The sequence below is a fragment of the Pelobates fuscus genome, chromosome 2 (assembly GCF_036172605.1).
Source record: "Pelobates fuscus isolate aPelFus1 chromosome 2, aPelFus1.pri, whole genome shotgun sequence".
Classification (NCBI taxonomy): Eukaryota; Metazoa; Chordata; class Amphibia; order Anura; family Pelobatidae; genus Pelobates; species Pelobates fuscus.
Window position 1 is genome coordinate 31,681,267 of NC_086318.1, and position 22,792 is coordinate 31,704,058.

Consider the following 22,792-nt stretch of genomic DNA (forward strand, 5'->3'; position numbering starts at 1 on the left):
CGCTCGTCGTGCGGCCATTCAGGTCAGTTGCTCGGCTCTGCCCCCGTGTATGAGTTTTTATAAGTAGCTGCTCTCGGTGGTTATTATTTTACTTCATCATACTACCATTTTTATTTAAGGAGATGACATTAAAACAGTTATGTGACAAGCACAGTGTTCAAAATAAGAATGCCAAAACTGCAAAAATAACACAATAACAGGGTTTTTGTTTTCACGAAACAGCAAATTGTAGTAAACTGAAAATGTAATTGCAAAATTAAGACTAAAATAGCAAAACTGACTAAAACTTATTCAAGTTTGAATAAGCAACCCGCTATTAGACCCCAAAATGAGACATAAACCTATCAAATTCATCTCTCAAAATTCTACTGTAAAAACGGAAATAGTCAGGTCTCCTATATGGCACTGTAACTTCACGAAATAGTGTCAAAAGCATACATACATACAAAGTATTGTTTGACTCAGAGTAGTTAACTGGGCATAATTTGTGGTGTTTGATTATGGTGGAACATGTCAAATATACAATATGCCCAGCACAAATGTAATGCTAAAGTAAACAATTTGAGAAATATTTTTTTACCACAAACTTTGACATATTAAGGCACAATATATGTCATATGAGATACCCTGGAGTGTCTACTTTCACGAGTGCAAGGCCTTTGTGGAGTTATTGAAATAGTCAAACTACTATAATGCCCCAAATTGAAACATAGGCCCTTCAAATCCATTTCTCAAAATTCTACTATTAAAAACCTGAAATGGTCAGGTATCCTATTTGTCACTGTAGCGGCACGAAATATTGTCAAAAGCTTACACTGGGGGTATTATTTTACTCAGAAGAGTTAACTGAGTATAATTTGGGGTGTTTGATCATGGTGAAACATTTAAAATATACAATATGCCTAGCACAAATGTAATGCTTAAGTAAAAACTGTGAAAAATATTTTGTTACGAGAAAGTAACATATAACAGTAAAAAATGACGACATCGTAAGGCACAATATATGCCATATGAGATACCCTGGAGTGTCTACTTTCACGAATGGAAGGCCTTTGTGTGGTCATTTGAACAACCAAACTATTATAATGCCCCAAAATAAGACATAGGTCCATCAAATCCATCTCTGCATTTTCTAACTGTAGAAACTAAAATAGTCTGGCCTCTACTCATTCTGCAGCAGCTCCGGCCACCCCGGCCTTTCAGGGCCATGTAATCACAATGATCACATCACCGCTATAGGACTCTAGGACTGTCAGGGGGACCGTCTGAGCTGTCAAAAAAGTTTTAAAAAAATAATGTTATACGTATATTATGTATTATAAAATAATTAAAGCATTTTATAATATATTATACATATATATTATTTCATTATAAGTGCACTTTGAGATATATATTATCGCCATTTATATAGCGCCAACAGATTCCGTAGTGCTTTACAATATAAGGAGAGGGGGAATTTAACTATAAATAGGACAATTACAAGAAAACTTATAGGAACAATAGGTTGAATAGGGCCCTTTTCAAACGGGCTTACAGTCACACATATATCTCAAAATACACCTTTAATGAAATCACATATATGCATTATATTTGTATAATATATTATAAAATGCTTTACTTATAATATATTATACATGTATGGAAATTAGGTGTGTGTGTGTATACATATATATGTGTGTGTGTGTGTGTGTATATATATATATATATATATATACACATACATACACACACATATATCTTTGATCCTGATGAAAGTCCTCTATGCAGGACTGAAACATTGATCGTTTTTAAAGATGTTCTAATAAACTTTGGACTTTAAGCAAGTGAGTGCTCCTGCCTATTTTGGACGAATATATATATATATATATATATATATATATATATATATATATATATATATAAAATATAAATAGCAAAAAAACAGTTTTCAATAAAAACGAATAAAAATGCTAACTTTGGCCAGCGTTTGTGACTAAGTGGCTACTAAAAAGACTGAACATACCCCATTTTGAATACCCTGGGTTGTCTACTTTTACAAATGGTATGCCATGATCAGTGGTGTACCCCCGCGCGCCACCCCCACCCAACCTTTACCCCGCCCCGCATTCTAAATACACACACACACATTCACTGACAGATACGCATACACTAGCTAACAGAAACACACACTCGCTAACAGAAACACACACACACTAACAGACACACTCACACTAAGTAACAGACAAACACACTCACTAAAAGACACACACTAACAGACACACACTCACTCACTAGCAGACACAAACTAGCAGACACACACTCACTAACATACACACACACTCACAGGCAAACACACACACTAACATACACACAGTCAGACACACACACTAACAGACACAGACACACACACTAACAGACACAGACACACACACTAACAGACACACACACACACACACACTAACAGACACACACACACACTAACAGACACACACACACTAACAGACACACACACACTCACTAACAGACACACACACACTCACTAACACACACACACACACTAACAGACACACACACACACTCACTAACAGACACACACACACACACACACACTCACTAACTAACAGACACACACACTCACTAACAGACACACACACTCACACTCACTAACAGACACACACTCTCACTCACTCTCACTCACTAACAGACACACACACACTCTCACTCACTAACAGACACACACACACTCTCACTCACTAACAGACACACACACACTCTCACTCACTAACAGACACACACTCTCACTCACTAACAGACACACACACTCTCACTCAGTAACAGACACACACACACTCTCACTCACTAACAGACACACACACACTCACACTCTCATTAACACTTTTTTGTTTTTTTACTTTAACCCCCCCAGCCTCCTTACCCTTGGGAATGCTGGGGGGGAGTCCATCTTTCTCCCTGGTGGTCCAGTGGCGGTCGGGCGGCGCTGCTGGGCGGCTGGCGAGGGAGCACTTCCTCTGAGCTGTCTGCTCAGCTCCCTTGCGCGCCGCACAGTGAGGCTGGAAGGTGGAGCCGGAATATGACGTCATATTCCGGCTCCCAGCCTCACTCTGCGGCGCGCAAGGGAGCTGAGCAGACAGCTCAGAGGAAGTGCTCCCTCGCCAGCCGCCCAGCAGCGCCGCCCGACCGCCCAGCAGCAGCCCAGCATGTCTGTTAGCCGCAAGGCTAACAAGACATTTGCCTTGGGCATTTGGGGGCGGCGTTTTTTGCCGCCCCCTGGAAAATGCCGCCCAAGGCAAATGCCTTGTTTGCCTCGCGGCTAATACGCCCCTGGCCATGATGGGGTTAATTTTCATTCCTGGGCTGCTATACGGTCTCAAAGGCAGCATAAGCCAAGCAAACCAATCTGGCAAATTTCAATGTGCAAACATGGAAAAGGGGAAAGCTCCACATTTGACCCCTGTAAGTTTGCAAAAACCCATACAACCTGTACATTGTTGCTGAAAACATATTGGGGTGTCCTTTGTCAGCAACACATAATAGGAACGGAGATTCCATGCCTAAAGTATAATGTGAAAGAAAAATAACACAAAAAAATGACTACCCAAAAGTTTGACAAAGACTGGTGGTAAAATTAGTGCATGGAAAGTGTTAAAATACCACCATTTGAAATACCCTAGGCTGTCTACTTTTCAAAAATATATGGTTTGATGGGGGTAAATTACATTGGCCGGCTTCAAAAATCTCCCAAATAGGACATGGGTGCATGATGACCAGCTGAGAAAATTCCGGGTTGGAAAACTGGAATGCACAACCTCCAAATAAGGTATTTTAGCCCCCAGAGAACCTGACACACCTATACATAGGGGGTATCACTGTACTCAGGAGATGTTGCTGAACACATATTGGAGTGTTCTTTGGCAGTAACCCTTAAAGTTTTCCGTACATGTATTGTTAAATTGCTATGTGTGTCTATGTTTTTTTAACTCCTTAAGGACACATGACATGTGTGACATGTCATGATTCCCTTTTATTCCAAAAGTTTGGTCCTTAAGGGGTTAAATTTGGCATAGATTGGAGGTAAAATGGTTGCATGAAAAAAGTAAAAATACCCCAAATATAATACCTTAGGTTGTCTTCTTTTAAAAATATATACATGTGAAGGGTTATTCAGGGATTCCTTACAGATATCAGTGTTACAATGTTACGCGTTAATTTTGGAAAAAAAAAAAAAAAGGTCTGGAAATAGCAAAGTGCTACTTGTACTTATTGCCCTGTAACTTAAAAAAAAGCTAAGAACATGTTAACATTGGGTATTTCTAAACTCAGGACAAAATGTAAAAAATGGTAAGAAAATTGAAAAGTGCTCTAGTCACTAAGGGGAGTTAAAGCCTTTGCAAGCCCTCCCCTTGTTCCACATCCCATATGTTCTGTGGCTATTCAATCACAGGCTTATCAATGCAGCTTAAGAAGAACTAAAACCAGGAAGTAACAGGGCATGCTGCCTGATTAACAGGGAGGGAGGCTCATTTACAAAAGGGCCAATTTCTACTGAAATCTGCACTTCTTTGTAAAAATGAAAAAAAATAAAGAAAAGAGCACACTCTTCACACATAAAACACTTCAGTAAGCTAAACTGCTTTAGGTGTGGGGATTGTTCCTTTAAATACAGCACTGCTGAGCTTATCTCACAATCAGTGTCTTATGGGCACATTGATAGCTTCTCAGATTTGCTGTTCTTCTGTCAGCTTTCTGTTGTAGAGGTCATTAGCAGTACAGCAGGAAAAAGAATGCAGGATTGGGGGGAGGAGAAAACTGTCTTCCAAAGCAAAACACATAAACTCACCTACCCATTGCACCTGATGTGCTGTGTTCAGAGTGTCACTTTAAGAGCACACCAAACATTACCTAACAAATGTCTGGAGCACACCTCCACCTTAGATAACCATTAATGTGCCAAATACAATTAGCCCCCAATAAAAATAATCCTAAAACAAGTTGCACTGTTTCACCACATGTACTGCCAACATGAAGACTGCATGTATCTTTTTTGGTTTTTGTTTTTTTATGCTCACGAGTTGGTTACTGGCAAATGACAGGTCTATTTGTATTGTATTTAGGGGGATTTATTCCATTGATAATATCCCTGCATAGTGCCGTTCTTGCTTTATGTTGGTGCAATACATTTCAGGAGGATGTTACATATTTGAAATAGTTTAGTGTTTGGTACATCTCTCTGCATTAAAGTGTTATATATGGGGAAAGAATTGTACCATTGATACATTTTCACTTCTGGTAAATGCTAGATAAGAGATCTCCAGAAAATGAATGTTATTTATTATTATTACTTTATGTTCCAACCAGGGGTCAAATAATCGGAAACACATCTGTTATACAATATAAACTGAGATAAACATTATTTTTTTAATTTCCGTACTGCAATCTGCTGCATGATATATTCTTGGAGGCAGATATGCATTATGGGTCATTTCTGCAGTCTTTCCTCTCAGTTGTGTGACAGCATAATGGGTTCATTCTGTAACCCTTCCACATAACGGCACGAGCATTATGGGTAAATTATAGAGCACTTCATTCTGTAGACCAGGCTTCCCCAAACTCCGGCCCTCCAGATGTTGCTGAACTACAAACCCCATGATTCTGACCCTATTTCTGTTACATTGATAGAATCATGGGAGTTGTAGTTCAGCAACATCTGGAGGGCCGTAGTTTGGGGAAGCCTGCTGTAGACCTTCCCCACAGCTGGATGTGCATTACGGGTTAAATTCTGTAGTCATTCCTCCCAGCTTGTTTATTGTGTATTTGTTGTGTATTTTCATGTATGCCTTAGACTTTTTAGTGAGTGTGGTATTCCATTTGTTCAACTATTATTCATTTCAGACTTCAGCATAGATTTTATTGTAAAACAGTTCCCTTTTTCCTGCTCTTTTTTGCCTTAATGTATGATGCGTAAACTTTGTGCGTTATAATTTAGACTCCATTAGGGATCGTGTTGTCTTCGGAAATCATTCCTAACCTCATTCACCCTCCCCTGGTCTTACACTGCCCATATCTGCTTTGTCAATGTTTCTTTCATTCCTCCCATGTAAGTAACATATTGCAGAGCTGGTACCACCTCTCCCTTCTAATCCTGAAACATAAATAGCCAGAGATGAAACACCAAACTACCCGATAACAGATAAGCATTGTTCCTATGCAGCAACAAGTTACTCTTATGCAGGTAAACCATTTAACCCTTGACAGAGACACTGCATGACGCAGATTAATTAGAATGTGCAACACAGTCTCCAAAGCACTGCCAAATGGCCAGTAGTGAGTACTGGGCTCCATCTGTGAACCGTCACATGTGAAGGCCTTCAATTCTGTTCCTGCACAATGTTTCAAAATATGTCTCCAAATAACGTTATGGGTAAAGAACAATATACAGCATTATTTCACTTTGACAAGGCCGTCTTCTTATGTTTGTAGTTTATCAAATACGTTCTTTATCCTCTCATTTGGGGCAAATATACATTACAGATGTTCACAGTTCTCTTGTTCCTTACTCAAGAACTCCTACCATTAGTGTTAGGAGTGCTTATACACTAATGGTATGAATGTATAATATATTATTAACCCACTTTTTAAAATGAAGACGCACTGTAGAAATCTGACTATATTGTGAAAAACTTCAATTTTTTATTTTGGTGGGTTCACAAAAAATGTCATCCTTCTGTAGCTAACAAAAGCATATCGATTTCTGCTGATTATTTGTAACATGGGGGTTTCTAGGTTACAGAAATAAAAGGGGGGCCTCAATCCAAGGCAGGGGTGTTGCTAGGTTACAGAAACTCTCGGGGCTTCAATCCAATGACCCCTACACTAACAGAGAGGTGGAGACATAGAGATATGTCATGAAATATCCCCACCTTTCTGTGTCACGTCCTGTCCTCTCAACCCATGAACACAGCTGCTGATACCCTTGAGGATCTCAATGAAAACATAACAGAAAAAAAGAGCATTCTTTACAGCCAGATATTAATGTGATTTTCCCAGGCTACATTTGTAATAGAAGGGTTGTGCAGCAAAGGTTTCTTTTTTAGCACCCCCTTCTGACAGTCACCTGAGGGGCACTACCCCCTCCCCTAAGTAACCTGGCAGAGTGCTTTACTACTCATCATTCTTTTTATAATAGGTGGCTGCATTGAAAGCAGCTGCCTGATGTTAAATAAAAAAAATACAAAAAACACAACACTAATATCTGACCAATCCACAGACTGTAACAATCTGCTGCTAAAGAGCACCACAGCTAGGGATTCAGCACCCCCAAATTCCTCCCCTAACAACACCTATTATTTGTAATATCGTATGATGACATGTCTCTTCAAGATCGTCTTCTGTCACTCAGTTCATATATTGTAATAAGGTTTTTTTGTCTTTCATCACTCCAGAATTGAACAAAAAATCATGTATTCATATCACAAAATATATGAATTTCAGATCAGATAAAGAACCCATGTGAAATGTGTTATCTGTGGTAGACAGAACAATGATTACGTGTATACGGGAACGTAAGTTTTTTTTATAAGCCCGTGCATTCCAATAAGTCAAAACTCCCTAACACACCAACAGAGCTACATTCAGTGAGAAGGAACTACTGTATATTAGTACTGTGTACAGTGTGATGAAACTGTATTATTATTATTTTATTATTTATATAGCGCCATCAAATTCCGTAGCGCTATTACTACATTTAAAATAAAGTTTTAAAATTGTATTCCTTTGTGTGAATTGCAAGAGATAGATCAAAAGATATTCCTACTTTGTTACATATAGACACATTAAAACAAAACTATCACCAATATATACAGTAAACACAAGAAGGAAGCATGTGCTGCCATCTACTGGTAAGAAATTAAATTTTTTTCATTTTTTTTAATGGCGTGATTTAATGAACGATTGTCAGGCAAGCTGACACGACACATATTAAAATTATTAAAATGTAATGGTAAATTATGTATTATGGGGAAATAATGCTATTGAGTGACACATCCCAAGTTAATGTATGGATCAAGAGAAATGAGTGTCTTAGCTATTTTTGCTCTCTCTCTTTAATAAATGTTTATGTTTTTATCACCTAGATACAATCTGTAAACACCATTTAGGTGGCCAAATTCATTTAAACTTAGTACAGAAAACTATCATTGTAAAAAAAAATATGCCAGCTGATATTATAATGAAACATTTTCCATGTTATCTTTCAGCTCTGGATGCAGAATATACAGTCGATATTGAAGTCAGTTTCCAGGACCCCACTTTACAAGACACTATCAAGAACTTCATAAACGGGTTAACGTATCCATTGAACTTAACTGGTGGGACAACTATACAAAGTATAAATGTGACTACAGGTATAGTTTAAAATGTTGTTAATTTTGAACATGGAGTTAGATTCAAATGGTAAATGTGAACAGGCTGCAGTTTATCAAAGAGAGTTCATGATGAATACAAATCTCATTTTATAATTTGGATGATTAAATATGACTGGAAAGAGAGTCATAGGCAATTCCACAATAATAAAAAAAAAAATTATTAAGGCACGCAGGAAGAAGAGGTGATGAGGACCCTGATCCAGCAAATCTACATTTGGCGAATAGAGATGTCCCGAACAGTTCGCCGGGAACCGTTCGCTGGCAAACATGGGAAGTTCGCGAACATGTTCGCCACGAACACACGCGATGTGTCGGTCCGCCCCCTATTACGTCATCATTGAGTAAACTTTGACCCGGTACCTCACAGTCAGCTGACACATTCTGGGAGGGAGGGTCTGCTGCTGATTGGCTGGAATGTGTCTTCTGACTGTGAGGTACCGGGTCAAAGTTTACCCAAATATGACATAATAGGGGGCGGACCGACACATCGCGCGTGTTCGTGGCGAACGTGTTCGCGAACTTCCCATGTTCGCTGGCGAACGGTTCCCGGCGAACTGTTCGGGACATCGCTATTGGGGAAGTGTAGTATAATTACATAGTAATAGAATACAAATTTTAATATATATGGTACTTATTTAAAAGGTGTGGCTTTACAGAGAAAGAAAGTGTAATAATTCTGGGACAGGCAATGGAAGGCATGATAGAGTGTTGTGTAAAAAAATATTTCGGTAGTTAAAGGGGAGCTCTCAATGTTCCTCTTCCCCTCTCCCATAAACACTATTGAGGCATTTACTGGGCTGAAAAGTGCAATGGAAGTAAGTAATCTTGCTGTGATGAATTGATTACATGTGAGCTTAGGCATATTCTGTTATGCCAAAGGATCACAGTAGCCACTATGATTTGCACCATATGACAGTGTGTGCTTTGGCAGACTTACAAATGATGCACGTAAAAATTCTTGTTTGTATTAAAGTATAAAAATAGCACATTCTATGCCAAACTTTCTGTTAATTATTAGGTTTAACAAACAACAAAGTAGTAATGGATTTCCTTTAATATGCTTCCCTAAAATAGCGGGCATTCCAATATATTTACTTGTCCATAAACATTGATACAATTATGCAAAACCAGGTAGGATGTTCTGTAAGAATAGGCAAATCTAGAGAAATCCTCCAACTGATGGAGAGTGAGTTTGTGTCACTGTAACTTGAACCCACACTGTCCCTCTTACCATTCCTGGTCCGGGATGCACAGTCTCTGGGCGATCAGCAAGAAGTGAGCGCATAACACAGCGCTCTTCTCCTTCCAGTCACTGCTTGTAGTATGGCAGAGCGGACCGCGGTCTGACAGGAAGGGCTTACTGACCGAGCACTTCCTGTCAGACTGGCTACTGCATTGGGGAGGGAGAAGTGACACACATGGAGGGGCTAGGGGGAATAAGATCAAGAAGAGGCTGGGACTAGAATGAGACACATGAGGGTGGAGGGGCAGGGCAATGTTGGCACAGGGGCCCAGTGGTTCCTAGTTATGCCTCTGCAGTTGTATACCCACATTTGTAAGTACAGTGGGACCTCGGTTTACAAAATTAATGCGTTCTCCGGGACGTTTCTCATTGCGAAACATTTGTAAACCAAATGTTCCGAATATTCCGAATGTAGGAATGCATTGAAAACCAATTAATCCGTTCTGGAGGTCAGAAAAAAGTCAGAATGAGCTGGAATGGAAACCAACCCACAATGCAGTACACACAATAAAAGGCATGCAAATGACAAAGATCAGCTCCCTACCTTTCCACAGCTTGAGAAATGCACCAAAAAGTCCCAAAACAACTGCAAACAATATCCAGAATAGCTCCAAAACTCCATGAAAAAGCCGCTCCAACACCTCCACAATCTACGCCACGTGCTACCCACAGGCTCCAGCATGCAGGTGCTATAAACCTCCCAGGAGCAATGCATCCTGGGGAAACGCTTTGTATTGCGAAAAAATTTTGTAAACCGAGGCATTATTTTCAATGGATTTACATTTGTAAACCGAAAATTATTTTAACCGAGGCGTTTGTAAACCGAGGTCCCACTGTACTTGCGCCTTTACACTGATTTAGATTGTTCGCATTGCAAAATATTTTTTGAGGACTGGTTTCCTATGATTCACTTTATTGTGAAAGAAGTGGGACATATATGGAGCAGATGTAGAAAGGAAAAATCACTTTAGTTGCATACATATACGGCACTATATGAAAAGTCCTACACCCAGGTGTCATTGACCTTTGGCTGTCACCCGGTTGCCTGCATGTGAGAATTAAGGACAGAAGGGGCTAGTGACTGTGAATGACTGGCAGTGAATCAAGGGGGTGAAAAGAGAAATGGTTTGCTTTTCAAGAAATTTTTAAATAGCAGAACTTAAGTTAGAAATGATAGAAAAGCAAAAAATGACATGTTCCAAAATGGATTGAACAAGGATGGGAGCAGCAATATTTATCTGAGATAGATCATCCAGTCCAAGGTAGCAGTTATATAATATCTATCCTATAGACTGTAAGCTCGTTTGAGCAGGGTCCTCTTATCGTTCCTGTAAGTTTTCTTGTAATTGTCCTATTTATAGTTAAATCCCCCCTCTCATAATATTGTAAAGCGCTACGGAATCTGTTGGCGCTATATAAATGGCGATAATAATAATGACAAGAGTCATGAGAAAATATGGATATTCAGCAGAGAAAGTGAAAGATCTGGATGCATGCTGTGACACAGGCAATAAAAAGTGAGATATTTTAGCCAGACACATTAGAGCATGTGATAATACATTATTAATGACTGCATTATGCGCATGATAAATCAGACTATTTCATGGAGTATGTATTTTATTGTAGTCCTAACAAAGTTTGTTTATTTTATGTTTTCTGTTTTACTAGCATGCACTCAGGTTGGCACAAATCTGCAGTGTAAATGTGAAGATGGTTTTATATGGCCGACAGATATCTGCAGTAATTACTCACAATGTTCTGATAATTCAACTGTTAGTAGCTGCAATTGCATCAACATGACTGAAAACACTGGACAGTATTGTCAAGCAGGTGAGAAAACTATTACCAATACTTCATTTACTGGGACAGGTTGAGAAAAATGTGTTATATAGATAAAAGTTTGTAGGGAAATTGATATTTTGTAACAAGCTGCTCACTTTTGTATTTAAATATGCACACACACATACACACACACACACACACACAAAATATTCGGTGGATCTCTTTTGAGCTTTAATAAAGTAATTCACCCATTTCCTCAGTGTGTGGCATGTAACCCCCCTCCCAACATATGGCATATTGTGACACATACATTCACAAGCAAACATAGACATTGTCATACACATATTTTCACATGAAGTAATGCAGACATTCACAAACACACACAGACACTCACATGTACACACAAGCACATATAATAAAAGAGAAAGAGGAAATAACTTGGATCTTTAGGAAAACTTATAATTTCTGTTTGTCTATTGATTTTATGTTATACATATGCATATTACTTGAATGCTGACCCATCATCCATGTCCCCACCATTGCCCCCCAATAACACACCGGACACCTTCTTAGTGGAAAAGGGCAACGGCCACAGCTTTATAACATTTTTAATTTTAACATTATCCAACTCTGTCAGCTGTTGAGCAGTTGCCCAACAGACAGTTGCACTTGCCATCAGCTCCCAAACGGGCTGTCATCTCCCCAAAGCGACACCAGGATACCGTGACGCCCTCCTTGTGCGTCCTACTCCGCGCTGGCATCTCGCCCCCCCCCCACGCAAACAATGCAACTTTAATTCCTGACTCGAGTCCCACATTGAATATGTCCAATCATACCGGTGACAGGTGCACGCCATCCCCCCACATGACATTAGAATTGTTCCGTTCCAGTTCAAAGTGGCGAACTACCACTCCTCCCATGCGTCAAATAAATCTTGAGACCGTCATGTTGACTTTCCTTCTACACCCCTCTAAGCCTTTCCTATCGCCTGCCATACTGGGCAAGGGATGATTTCCTAGCAAACTATAGTCAATTCTTTAAAAAGAGCAAAGCAGCACGCCATATCTTGTTTCATGGCATGGATGAGATCAACCAACCAATATCATTCTTGCCCGCGTGCAATACTAGGATGACCGGACCTGAAATGCTGCAGCTCAATTAAACACGTTCTGAGTACACTTCATCCCAGCGTAATATCCTTAACACCCTCCAACGTACCCGCACTGACTCATAGGGAAAACCCAAGTTATGACCATATACTCTGTCTTCCGTGTGCCTGGCTTCCCAGTACACATAGGAGTGCCCCATTATCCATATGAAGCGCGGTCTCCTAAAGAACAGACATAACACCCATCTGCCACCGAGAACAAAACGAAACTGAGAGAGAGTGGGAAGGGGTGATGGGAAAGGGAAACACCATCATAACATATGCAGGCGCACATATAGCTCATACGTCCCAATTTCCACTGCCCCAATCGTTTTAACGCATCTGTGGGGAGACCCACCTGACTCGCCTGTGTCGCTGCCCCTATACGGAAGGAATGTAACGTGCATTGCCTTGGCTCCAATCCAACCCCCCTTACACATACACGCAGAATCCTGGAGAACTGGAACCGAATCAGCAACGTTCCATCCTGGTGAACCAGAAGGGAGCCCTCCCCCCGAAACCTGAGATACTCCCTTACGAGCCGGTCTGGGCAATATAAGCCCCCTGTAACTTCGATATGAACCTGAACTCCACTGCCTGTCTGATCCGTCTTTGACCATCGTATCATGAGAACTATCCCCGAAGCTGACAGAGACAAATCCTCTCGCTGTAACTGCGATTGCGTCGTGACCCGGAGGGCCATCAATTCACTAATCCTAAGCGCGCCAAAGAAGCATAACAAAAAGGCCACGCCAAATAGCCGCACCTCGTAAGCAGACGAACAACCTGAGGAAGGAAGGACAACAGCTTCACCAGCACCTCGAATGAGATCGGCTGACGCGTGTCCGGCCGTTGACACCAAAGCCTTCCTTTTACCCCCGAGTAATGCTAAAAACCTTGGACACGTCCTCCCACCTGAACCAATGACATAAAAAGGACAGAGTGGACATGTAACAACTCGCAATTGATACTGTCTTATCTGCCGCGCAAAGTGGCTCCCAGAGCTCCAACGTCGCACTCAACATACCAGTCGCTGCCGACAGGCCCCCAGCCGATCTCATGCCACACCATATATAGAACAGCTCATCTCCCTCGCTGTCTACTGATTTATATAATACATAGCAAATGAAGTTTAAAACTGGTGGGGCACATACACACATATTTGTAAAAAAAACAACCACTTTAAAGAGGCTTTACATCACCCCTGATGATGTTACCCAGTGACAGTCCTAGAAGACAGAGCAATGTACAAACTTCTTCCAGCATCTGAAATTCCAGTGCAACTCCAATTGATAATGTAAGAAATCCTGTGAGAGCAGACTAAGCATACTTTAGAGATGTCTAAATTTGAAATTCACCTTGGCTTCACTTTAAGTAATCTTGTAGATTGCTTCAATTTATATATCGGCATATCATCTCACCATTTCATCAGCTATTTGTTGATAATTATCACACGTAAGTAGTTTGATGTTATGGTTTTTTTTTTTCCACAATAGCATTGTTTGCCGTTTTTGTTCCTGTAGCACCAACATGTTATGCAGCACAGTATACGTTTCTATACATATGTTGTAAACTCAGTTATCCCTTCCATGGACAATAATACGTGTTTGTTGTCTTACAACAAACAAAATCACAGAGATGATTCAAATTGTATTTTAAACCAACATAATATTGTGATGTGTGCCTTTCAAATGTCTTAAAGTCTGAATATTATTGTTTTGTTGTGTTTGTTTTTGATACTAAACAGCTAAATAGTTTTACAGCATTTGCAGGCATTAAAAGGACATTGCTGGCACCCTAACCACTTTAGCAGATTGAAGTGGTTATGGTGCCACCGTTTGTCAGAGATACACAGCAGCTTGTAGCCTGGACCCCACAGAATGGTGGAGGTGGAGCTGTGCTGCACTTCTTGCCATACCAGGGGAAGCTGGCAGAGATTGGCTGAGCATATCAGCTGAACATTCTCAATCACTGCCCTAATCCCTGGAATTAATTGCTATGGTGTGAGATGGAGCATAACTGGTCTCCACTATATTACATTTGGGGAAGGGGCTGTAGGCTGCCAGAGATCAGGCCATCTCTACTAAACGGTGAGTTGGAGTGGTTATAGTGCCTGCAGTGTTCCTTTAATTAATGTTCAATTTGCAAATATTAATTGATCTATGCAGAACAAAAAAGTCAAGAAACATTTGTTAGATCAATCTGTAATACAGAACCAGTAACCATGTGTTTGTTATATGCAATGCATAGAGCGGTAACAATAAAATTAAAATACAAAATGTAGCTAATCTTATAATCTTATATATTATATATAATATGCCTCATAATCATTAATTTTACTGGCATTGATCATGCTACATTTCTTTAAGACTGTGTATTGCCTGTTTAATGCATTGTCCTACTTTTAATTGTTGCATATATTTAGCGACCACTATGAGTACCACAACTGCTATGACCACTCTGAGCATAACAACCCCTTCAACCACTATGAGCACTATGATTCCTATGAGCACTACAAGAACTACAACCCTTTCGACCACAACAATCCCTTCAACTACTATGAACACTACGATTCCTATGAGCACTACAAGAACTACAACCCTTTCGACCACAGCAATCCCTTCAACAACTATGAACACTACAATTCTATTGAGCACTACAAGAACTACAACCCTTTTGACCACTACAATCCCTTCAACAACTATGAGCACTACGACCCCTAAGAGCACTACAATAACCACAACGCCTACGACCACTAAGACCACCACCAGAACTACGACCACTAAGAGTGCTACGATCACTGGAAACCCCCAGCAAAAAAGCCTCAGTCTTGGAATTAATGAACTATTTACAGATGACCTGAAGAATCCATCTAGCCCAAAGTATAAAGAATATAAAAATAAACTGGACACTGCGGTATGTATAAGATAATCCTCCAGTTATGAATGTGGTGTTTAGACTATTATACATGAAAGCAGAATTATAGTTTTACAATTTAAAATATTGGCTTTTGCTATGACATCACAGATATGGCATTAAATTTATAAACATATAGCATAACTGCAGCATTGTTTACTGTTGCATGTTATTAGGGTAACCCACACTGTAACCCTAAATCCTTACAATAAATTATCCCTTAACTTTCAAGGATACTGCCCTAACCTATTGAGGACACTGGGGAGGCTGTGGACTGTAGCTTCTTTCATTGTTAGCTAGAATTTAATGGAGTCAATGTTCACAGAACGTAGAGTGCACTCGTAACCCTTAAATATTATTGATAATTCTTTAACCAGAAGTACCCCATTACCTAAATCCATAACAAACAATTGCAAACGGCATCCTTTTGAAAGGATCTGTATGGACCCCATTCACTTATTAAAGCAGCACCATCAAATCATTACCTAAACGAAATGCAACATTTTGAACTTTTCTTGGGAATGCCACTTGCTAGAATATATTTGTAGAGACTGGTTTCTTCTAGTTTTTAAATCAATCCTATAAAATGCATGGGTCCATAGATGCTGTTGCTTTGGTCTGGTAATGTAAAACAAATGTAAAATGGTAATGGCAATGTTTACATTTTGCCTAAATGTGCAGCATCTTCATGCACAGCATAACCCAACCGGCCACTGTAACTGCTTCTCATAGGGAAGCATTGGATTCAATATTTTTCTATAAGTAGCATCCGATTGGACAGAGATGATCTCAGAAGAGGTGGAGTGGCTGCACTCAGGATACTGTAGATTTTACAATCGGGGACCAAATCTCCAAAGATAAAAGAACACTCAAAGGTTGAGACTACATATATGTGTTCCTTTAAATTGCTTTAGCAACATGTAGGATACCTTACAAACCCAAACATTGTGGGTGATAAATAGTCATAGCATTTGATTTATAATGTGCTGGCAGCTTACGTACACACAGAATATTGGTTAGTAGATATGTACATATAGCACTTGTAATTGTTAAATGGTTTTCTTACTACATAATTACTAATTAGCTAGAAATGGAAGGTGAAAAAATCCCCAAAATCGTTATCCTTTGTGTTTTCCAGCTATCTGAAAGCTATAAGTCCCTGCCTGGATTCAGATCAGCAGCAGTAACAGGCTTCAGGTAAGGAAAATTAGCAGAACTTCTCATATACTCGGCTCTACCCGCCCGCCCTGGTTCCTTTTAACTATATAGCATGCTCTTCCAGCTGTTTGGAACCACAGCCAATCACCTCCTCGTTCCCTTCCCATGCTATCAGCTGCTGCAGTTATACTATTAACTCTATCTGCTCTCACATACAAATCCCTCTACAACCTCTTGTCTTATTCTCCCAGTTTAGCCTTTAGATTGTAAGCTCACGGGCAGGGTCCTCTACCTGTTGTATCGGTCTGTTATTATTGTGTTTGTCTTTTTCCCAATTGTACAGCGCTGCTGAATTTGTTGGCGCTTTATGTGATGTCAGTAATAAATAAATATATACATTCAGTATGGATTGTAATAGTAGTAACTCCTTTAAAACCCTCTACTTGTGTATATACAGTATAAGGATATCATATTAGGACCAAATTACATTCTAGTATAAATACATTCAAATCACAGTAGCTTTGATGAGTTGATGCTTCAGATTGCATCATGTTATGGGCCGATGTTGCATAGAACAGCCCACCACCAACTACTATCAATCTCAGATTGGCAAAATGTATTCTTTTTGGCCACGTTATGCTTTATAAAGTGCCTCCTCATTAGTTGAGTCTTCTCTCTGCTTCTCAGTGAACATTGTAAAGGGAGCACATTTTCAATGTAGGTGGCAATGAGACTGCTGATGGTATGTTAGCCAGCACTCCAAGCTAATCAATGCTGTACAGACTGGATGGAATTGTCATTAATAATAATGAAGTGTTTGTTCCACATTACCAATATGGCTGAGGAAGGGTCCTCTCTGGGTGCTGAACAAACTTACATTGTTTGACAAAACCCAGGGGTTGATGGTCAGAAATTATTAGCAACATAAGCACTCCAGTTAGCTGCCATGTTGCTTGATGTGCCCCTTTGAATGAAAATCTACCCTTCCCAATATTTTTTAAAATCAGGGCTTTGTAAATATCCGGAATTTATACTTTATTAGAGGATTTGGATGTATCTAATTTTAAAGCTCTTATTAGTACAATCCTGCACTTTCTTAACCCATAAAATGTAATATTTACCCTGACTTCACCTGCTCTTGATATTCCAATTATTTCCAATTTACTTTTTCCCAGTTTAGCAATGATCTGTCTTCTCCTCCTCTTTATTTCCTCCTCCCTCAGTATAAAAATATCTCCTTACACCCACTTCACTCATCCCCCCAAACCACATTTACATATGCCCTTCTCTGCTACACTCCCCCTTTTCTCATCTCATGCCTTACACTCATTTTTCTACTCTCTCACTCCTACCCACACTCGATCTCATCCTTGACACTATTCATACAAACCCCATTCACACCTCCTGTCACTTTCTCTCCTTCTCTTCACCTTTTCTACACACACTAAGAAAACCAGAAACCCCACAAACCTCATCACAATACCCTACCCTTTACCCTCAATTACCAACATTCTGTGTGCACTCTGGAACGTCCGCTCCGTCTGCAGTAATTTAAAATAAACAGCCATACATGACTTTTTCATCTAAAACTCACTTTTGCATCCTTCTTTCCCGTCAACAATGTACCTTTCAACCAATCATAACTGCCACTGCCCTATCCTTTTCTTCTTTTGAAGTTCGCCCTGTCCGCCTATTTAAACCCACTCCTTTAAGAATTACTATCATCTACCGCCCCCTAGTCATCCTAGACTATTCATTGAGCACTTTTCTTCCTGACTTTCCCACTTCCTCTCATCTAGCACTCCTTCCCTTATACTTGGGGATTTCAATATCCAAATCAACAACCCCAACTGCACTGCCTCTTGTCCGCTCTCTGCTCTCCTTTGGCCTTACGCAATGGTCCAATTTAGCAACCCACTCCCAGCGGGATCACTCTTGATCTAGCCTTCACCAATCTCTGTACCGCCTCTAATCTCTCCAATATTCCTTTTCCTCTATCTGACCACCATCTGCTGACTTTTGACATCAGCATACCCAAGACCCAATTGACACCACCGTCTGAACATCAATCTCACAGAAACCTCTTGACTTGACCTAGATCATTTCTCCACTAATCTCCAAACTCTCCTTTTACCTATCTTGAACCTCACCTGTCCTAGCTCTGCAAACTTCTACAATTCCACCCTCTCCTATCAACTAGACATCATGGCACCTCCTACATTTAAACACAGCAAGCGCCCTCATCAACAACCTTGGCACACCAAGCTGACTCGATACCTCCAAAAATGCTCCAGAACTGCTGAACACTGCGCGTCTGACTTTCTCCACTATAAATTTATGCTGCGCTCATACAGCTTTCTTTTGCAAAAATAAATTATTTCAATACCCTCATAACCACACTCTCCCACGAACCCAAACGACGATTTCACACATTTAACTCTCTTCTTCACCCTATTGTTCCTCCTCTACCTACTAACTTGACCGCATCAGACTTTGCAACTCACTTCACTAAATAGATCTCTACAATCAGGGAAGAGATCTCTCATTTTTCTTCTTCCCCTTACAATACTTTCCCTAACCTTACTCCCTCTGCTGTTCTATATTCATTTGCACCACCACCTGCTCCCTAGATCCAATTCCCTCGCATCTCATCCGTACTCTGTCTTCTTCTCTTTCTCTACCTCTCACTAAAGTTCTCAATCTCTCGCTCTCCTCTGGCATATTTCCATCACCCTTCAAACATGCAACTGTAACCCCAATTCTAAAGAAGCTTATCCTTGACCCTAACTCCCCATCCAACTACCGTCCTATCTCGCTACTTTTGCGTCCAAGATCCTTGAAAGAGTTGTGAATGCGAGATTGACAGACTTCCTCGAGTCCAACTTTCTGCTAGACCCACTTCAGTCTGGTTTGCTCGCTAAGCACTCTGTGGAAATGGCACTGACCAAAGTATCCAATGATCTACTTGCTGCAAAATCTCGTGGTCATTACTCTATCCTAATTCTCCTTGACCTTTCTGCGGCTTTTGACACTGTTGATCATCAACAGCTTCTTCTCATCCTCCGCAATATCAGTCTACAAGATATTGCTCTCTCCTGGTGCTCCTCCTGCCTCTCCCAGCGCTCTTTCAGTGTTTTTTTCGGGAGACGAATGCTCCTCCTGGTGGGCGTTCGGCCATACGAACCGGCAGCCACCCAGGGTTCGGCACACGCTGCTTGTTCCCCTGCGGTCTGCGGTTTCCACACCTCGTTAGTGAGGTGTGAACGTTCTAATTGGAGCATCATGGTGGTCCGGCACTGTTCCGGAGACTAACGCTCCCCCTGGTGGGCATTTAGCAATATGAACCGGCGGCCACCCAAGGGAAGCACACGCCGCTCGGTCCCTTGCGGTTTGTGGTTTTCACACCCCCTTAGCGAGGTGTGAACATTCTAAGTAAACGTTCTAACTGAGGTTTCGGTCAAAAGGTGTAGTGCAGGGTTTTACAGGCAAAATTCTAGAAAAAGGAATAGGAAAGAGGGGGAAACACACATTCTAGTAGGCACACGCAAAAGAAACAAGGCGATTCACAGTTTAGGCAATTCTGCCACAGAGCTGTATGCCAAACTAACACAATTAACAGGCAGAGGAAATTGTCATAGTAATCTTGTAGTGTAGTAGTACCAGCACACTAAAGTATACAATCTTTATTACCACAAAGTATATATTCAAAAAAATTAACCAAATATGCCAATGGGTATTCATGTCAGTGACACCAACTGCAAAACGTGAACCTAAATAAAGACTTTTTTTTAAACATGTCAATGTGAATTTAACAAGTACCTATAACATGCATCTCAAACTCTGGCCCTCCAGATGTTTTTGCACTACAACTACTATGATTCTATAGCCAACTATTCCATTCAAATAATTCTTGGATTTGTAGAAGATCAACACCAGGGAAGCCAGAGTTTGAGATCCCTGATGTATACTTTTAAAGAGGAACTGTCATTTGCTGAGATTTTTAATACTCTGTTAAATTATCCCTTATATTTAGCAAATGTCCAAATCCACACATCTATCCTTTAACTGTGTGCCACTAAATTTGTCAGGATGACAATATCCTGTCAATCACTGTTATTGTCTGCATTCTCTCATAGTAAATGCACGTAGAGAAACTTAACATTATTATTATTGTTGGTATTTATATAGCACCAACTTACTCCTCAGCGCTTTACAATATTATAAAATTGGGAAATTTAACAATAAATGAGACAATTACAAAATATTACAGTAACAATAGATATATGAGGACCTTCGTCAAACGAGCTTTCAGTCTAGAGGTTAGTGTTCTCCTTCTCAATTGCACAGTTTGCTCTGGTTGTGTGTTGACTAAACTGAGTTGTGATGTCACTTGCTCAATCTTTAATATATATTTTAAACACAAACAGAGACTCACATGAAATAAAGATTAAATAGCACTTTACACCAGCCCGCTGTAGGCCTTGTCACCCTCCCAGAGTAAATAGTCTAACCATTTTAAGAATAGTGTGACAGCTTATCTGCGTCCCACCAAACATTCACAATTGTCTCCCTTGCATTGGGGAGCTCCTGCCACTAAGCTAAGCCAACAGCGTCTGGCACCAGGGAAGGTGGTGATAAGAACCTAGAGGGACTCCAGGTAAGTTGTCAAAGTGTTCTTTAAAATTTTTTGACTACTTACACTGGTATGGTGCGAGGGAACTCTTGGCACCTAATTTACTACAGAGTGCTGTTGTGGCTTTGATGCCTGGAGTGTTCCTTTAGAAGTTTAATAAAAGTAGCCTATACATAATGGCTCCAGGGCCGGTGCAAGGATTTCTGCCGCCCTAGGCATAGATCCATTTTGCTGCCCCCTCATGTCACTCACTGACAGACACACACTGGCAGACACACACTTTCACTGACTGATACACAAACACACACTCATTGACAGACACACACTCATTGACAGACATACACTCACTCACTGACAGACATACACTCACTCACTGAAACACACACACAGAAACTGACAGACACACACAGACACTCACTGACAGACATACACCCACTCACTGACAGACAGACACACTCACTGACAGATACATACACAGACATATACTCACTCACTGACATACAGAAACACACAGGCAGACACTCACTGACAGACACACACACACTGACAGTCAAACACTCACACTCACTGACAGACACACATTCACTCACTGACAGACATACACTCACTCACTGACAGATACACACACAGGCAGACACTCACTGACAGACACGCACACTGACAGTCAAACACTCACACACACACTCCCTGACAGACACACACAGGCAGACACTCAGTGACATACATTTACTCACTCACTCACTGACTCACTGACAGACAGACAGACACACACAAAGAAACACCCTCAATGACTGTCAAACACAGTCAAACACTCACTGACACACAGACTCAGACATTCAGCCTCCCTACCTCCCTGCGGTCCTGTGTGGGGCAACGCCTCACTCCTCCAGCGTGCTGTTTAGTATGCCGGGGCCAGAATGACTTCACAGCGCGTGAGGAAGGAGTGGGGAGCTGCAAGAAGAGCCCCCCTTGCCTCCAACACTGCTGTCACCTTCCTCCTCTCCTCCGGCATTAATTGGCAGAACAGGCACCTGCCATCAGGGGAGGAAGGTGCCTGCTCTGCCATACTGAAGGACAGTTTCAGGGGCGCCCTCCGACAGGGCTCCATTCGGCGCCCCCGTTTTCAGGCGCCCGGAGGATCGGCCCAGCGCCGCGGCCCAAGACAGGAAATATGCCTAGCTTGCCTAATGGTTGCACTGGCCCTGAATGGCTCTTAAATGTACAGAACCATCAATTGGGTTGAAGAAAATATAGAATTTAAATGTGCAGTTTATCCTCCTTTACCAACATTCAGTGTGCACTCTGGAATGCCCATTCAATCTGTAGTTATATTAAATCAAAAGCTATACACGACCTTGTCTTCTCTAACTCACTCACAATACTGGCACTCACTGAGACCTGGCTGTCCCCCTCTGATACCGCTACTCCCGCTTCTTTGTTTCGGTGGACTACAATTCTCCCACACTCCCAGACTCAACTGTAAAGGAGGCAGT

The 22,792-nt window shown here is 40.8% G+C and overlaps 1 protein-coding gene across 1 annotated transcript in view; it reads left to right on the forward strand.

The window, feature by feature from the left end:
* The window catches only part of LOC134586120 (adhesion G protein-coupled receptor F5-like), a 113,597-nt gene that overhangs the window by 39,573 nt on the left and 51,232 nt on the right, over window positions 1-22,792 (forward strand). The window contains exons 4-7 of the mRNA XM_063441630.1: window positions 8,253-8,399; window positions 11,332-11,493; window positions 15,018-15,508; window positions 16,647-16,705. Coding sequence (XP_063297700.1) covers window positions 8,253-8,399; window positions 11,332-11,493; window positions 15,018-15,508; window positions 16,647-16,705 — 859 coding nt within the window. The remainder of the gene's footprint in view (window positions 1-8,252; window positions 8,400-11,331; window positions 11,494-15,017; window positions 15,509-16,646; window positions 16,706-22,792) is intronic.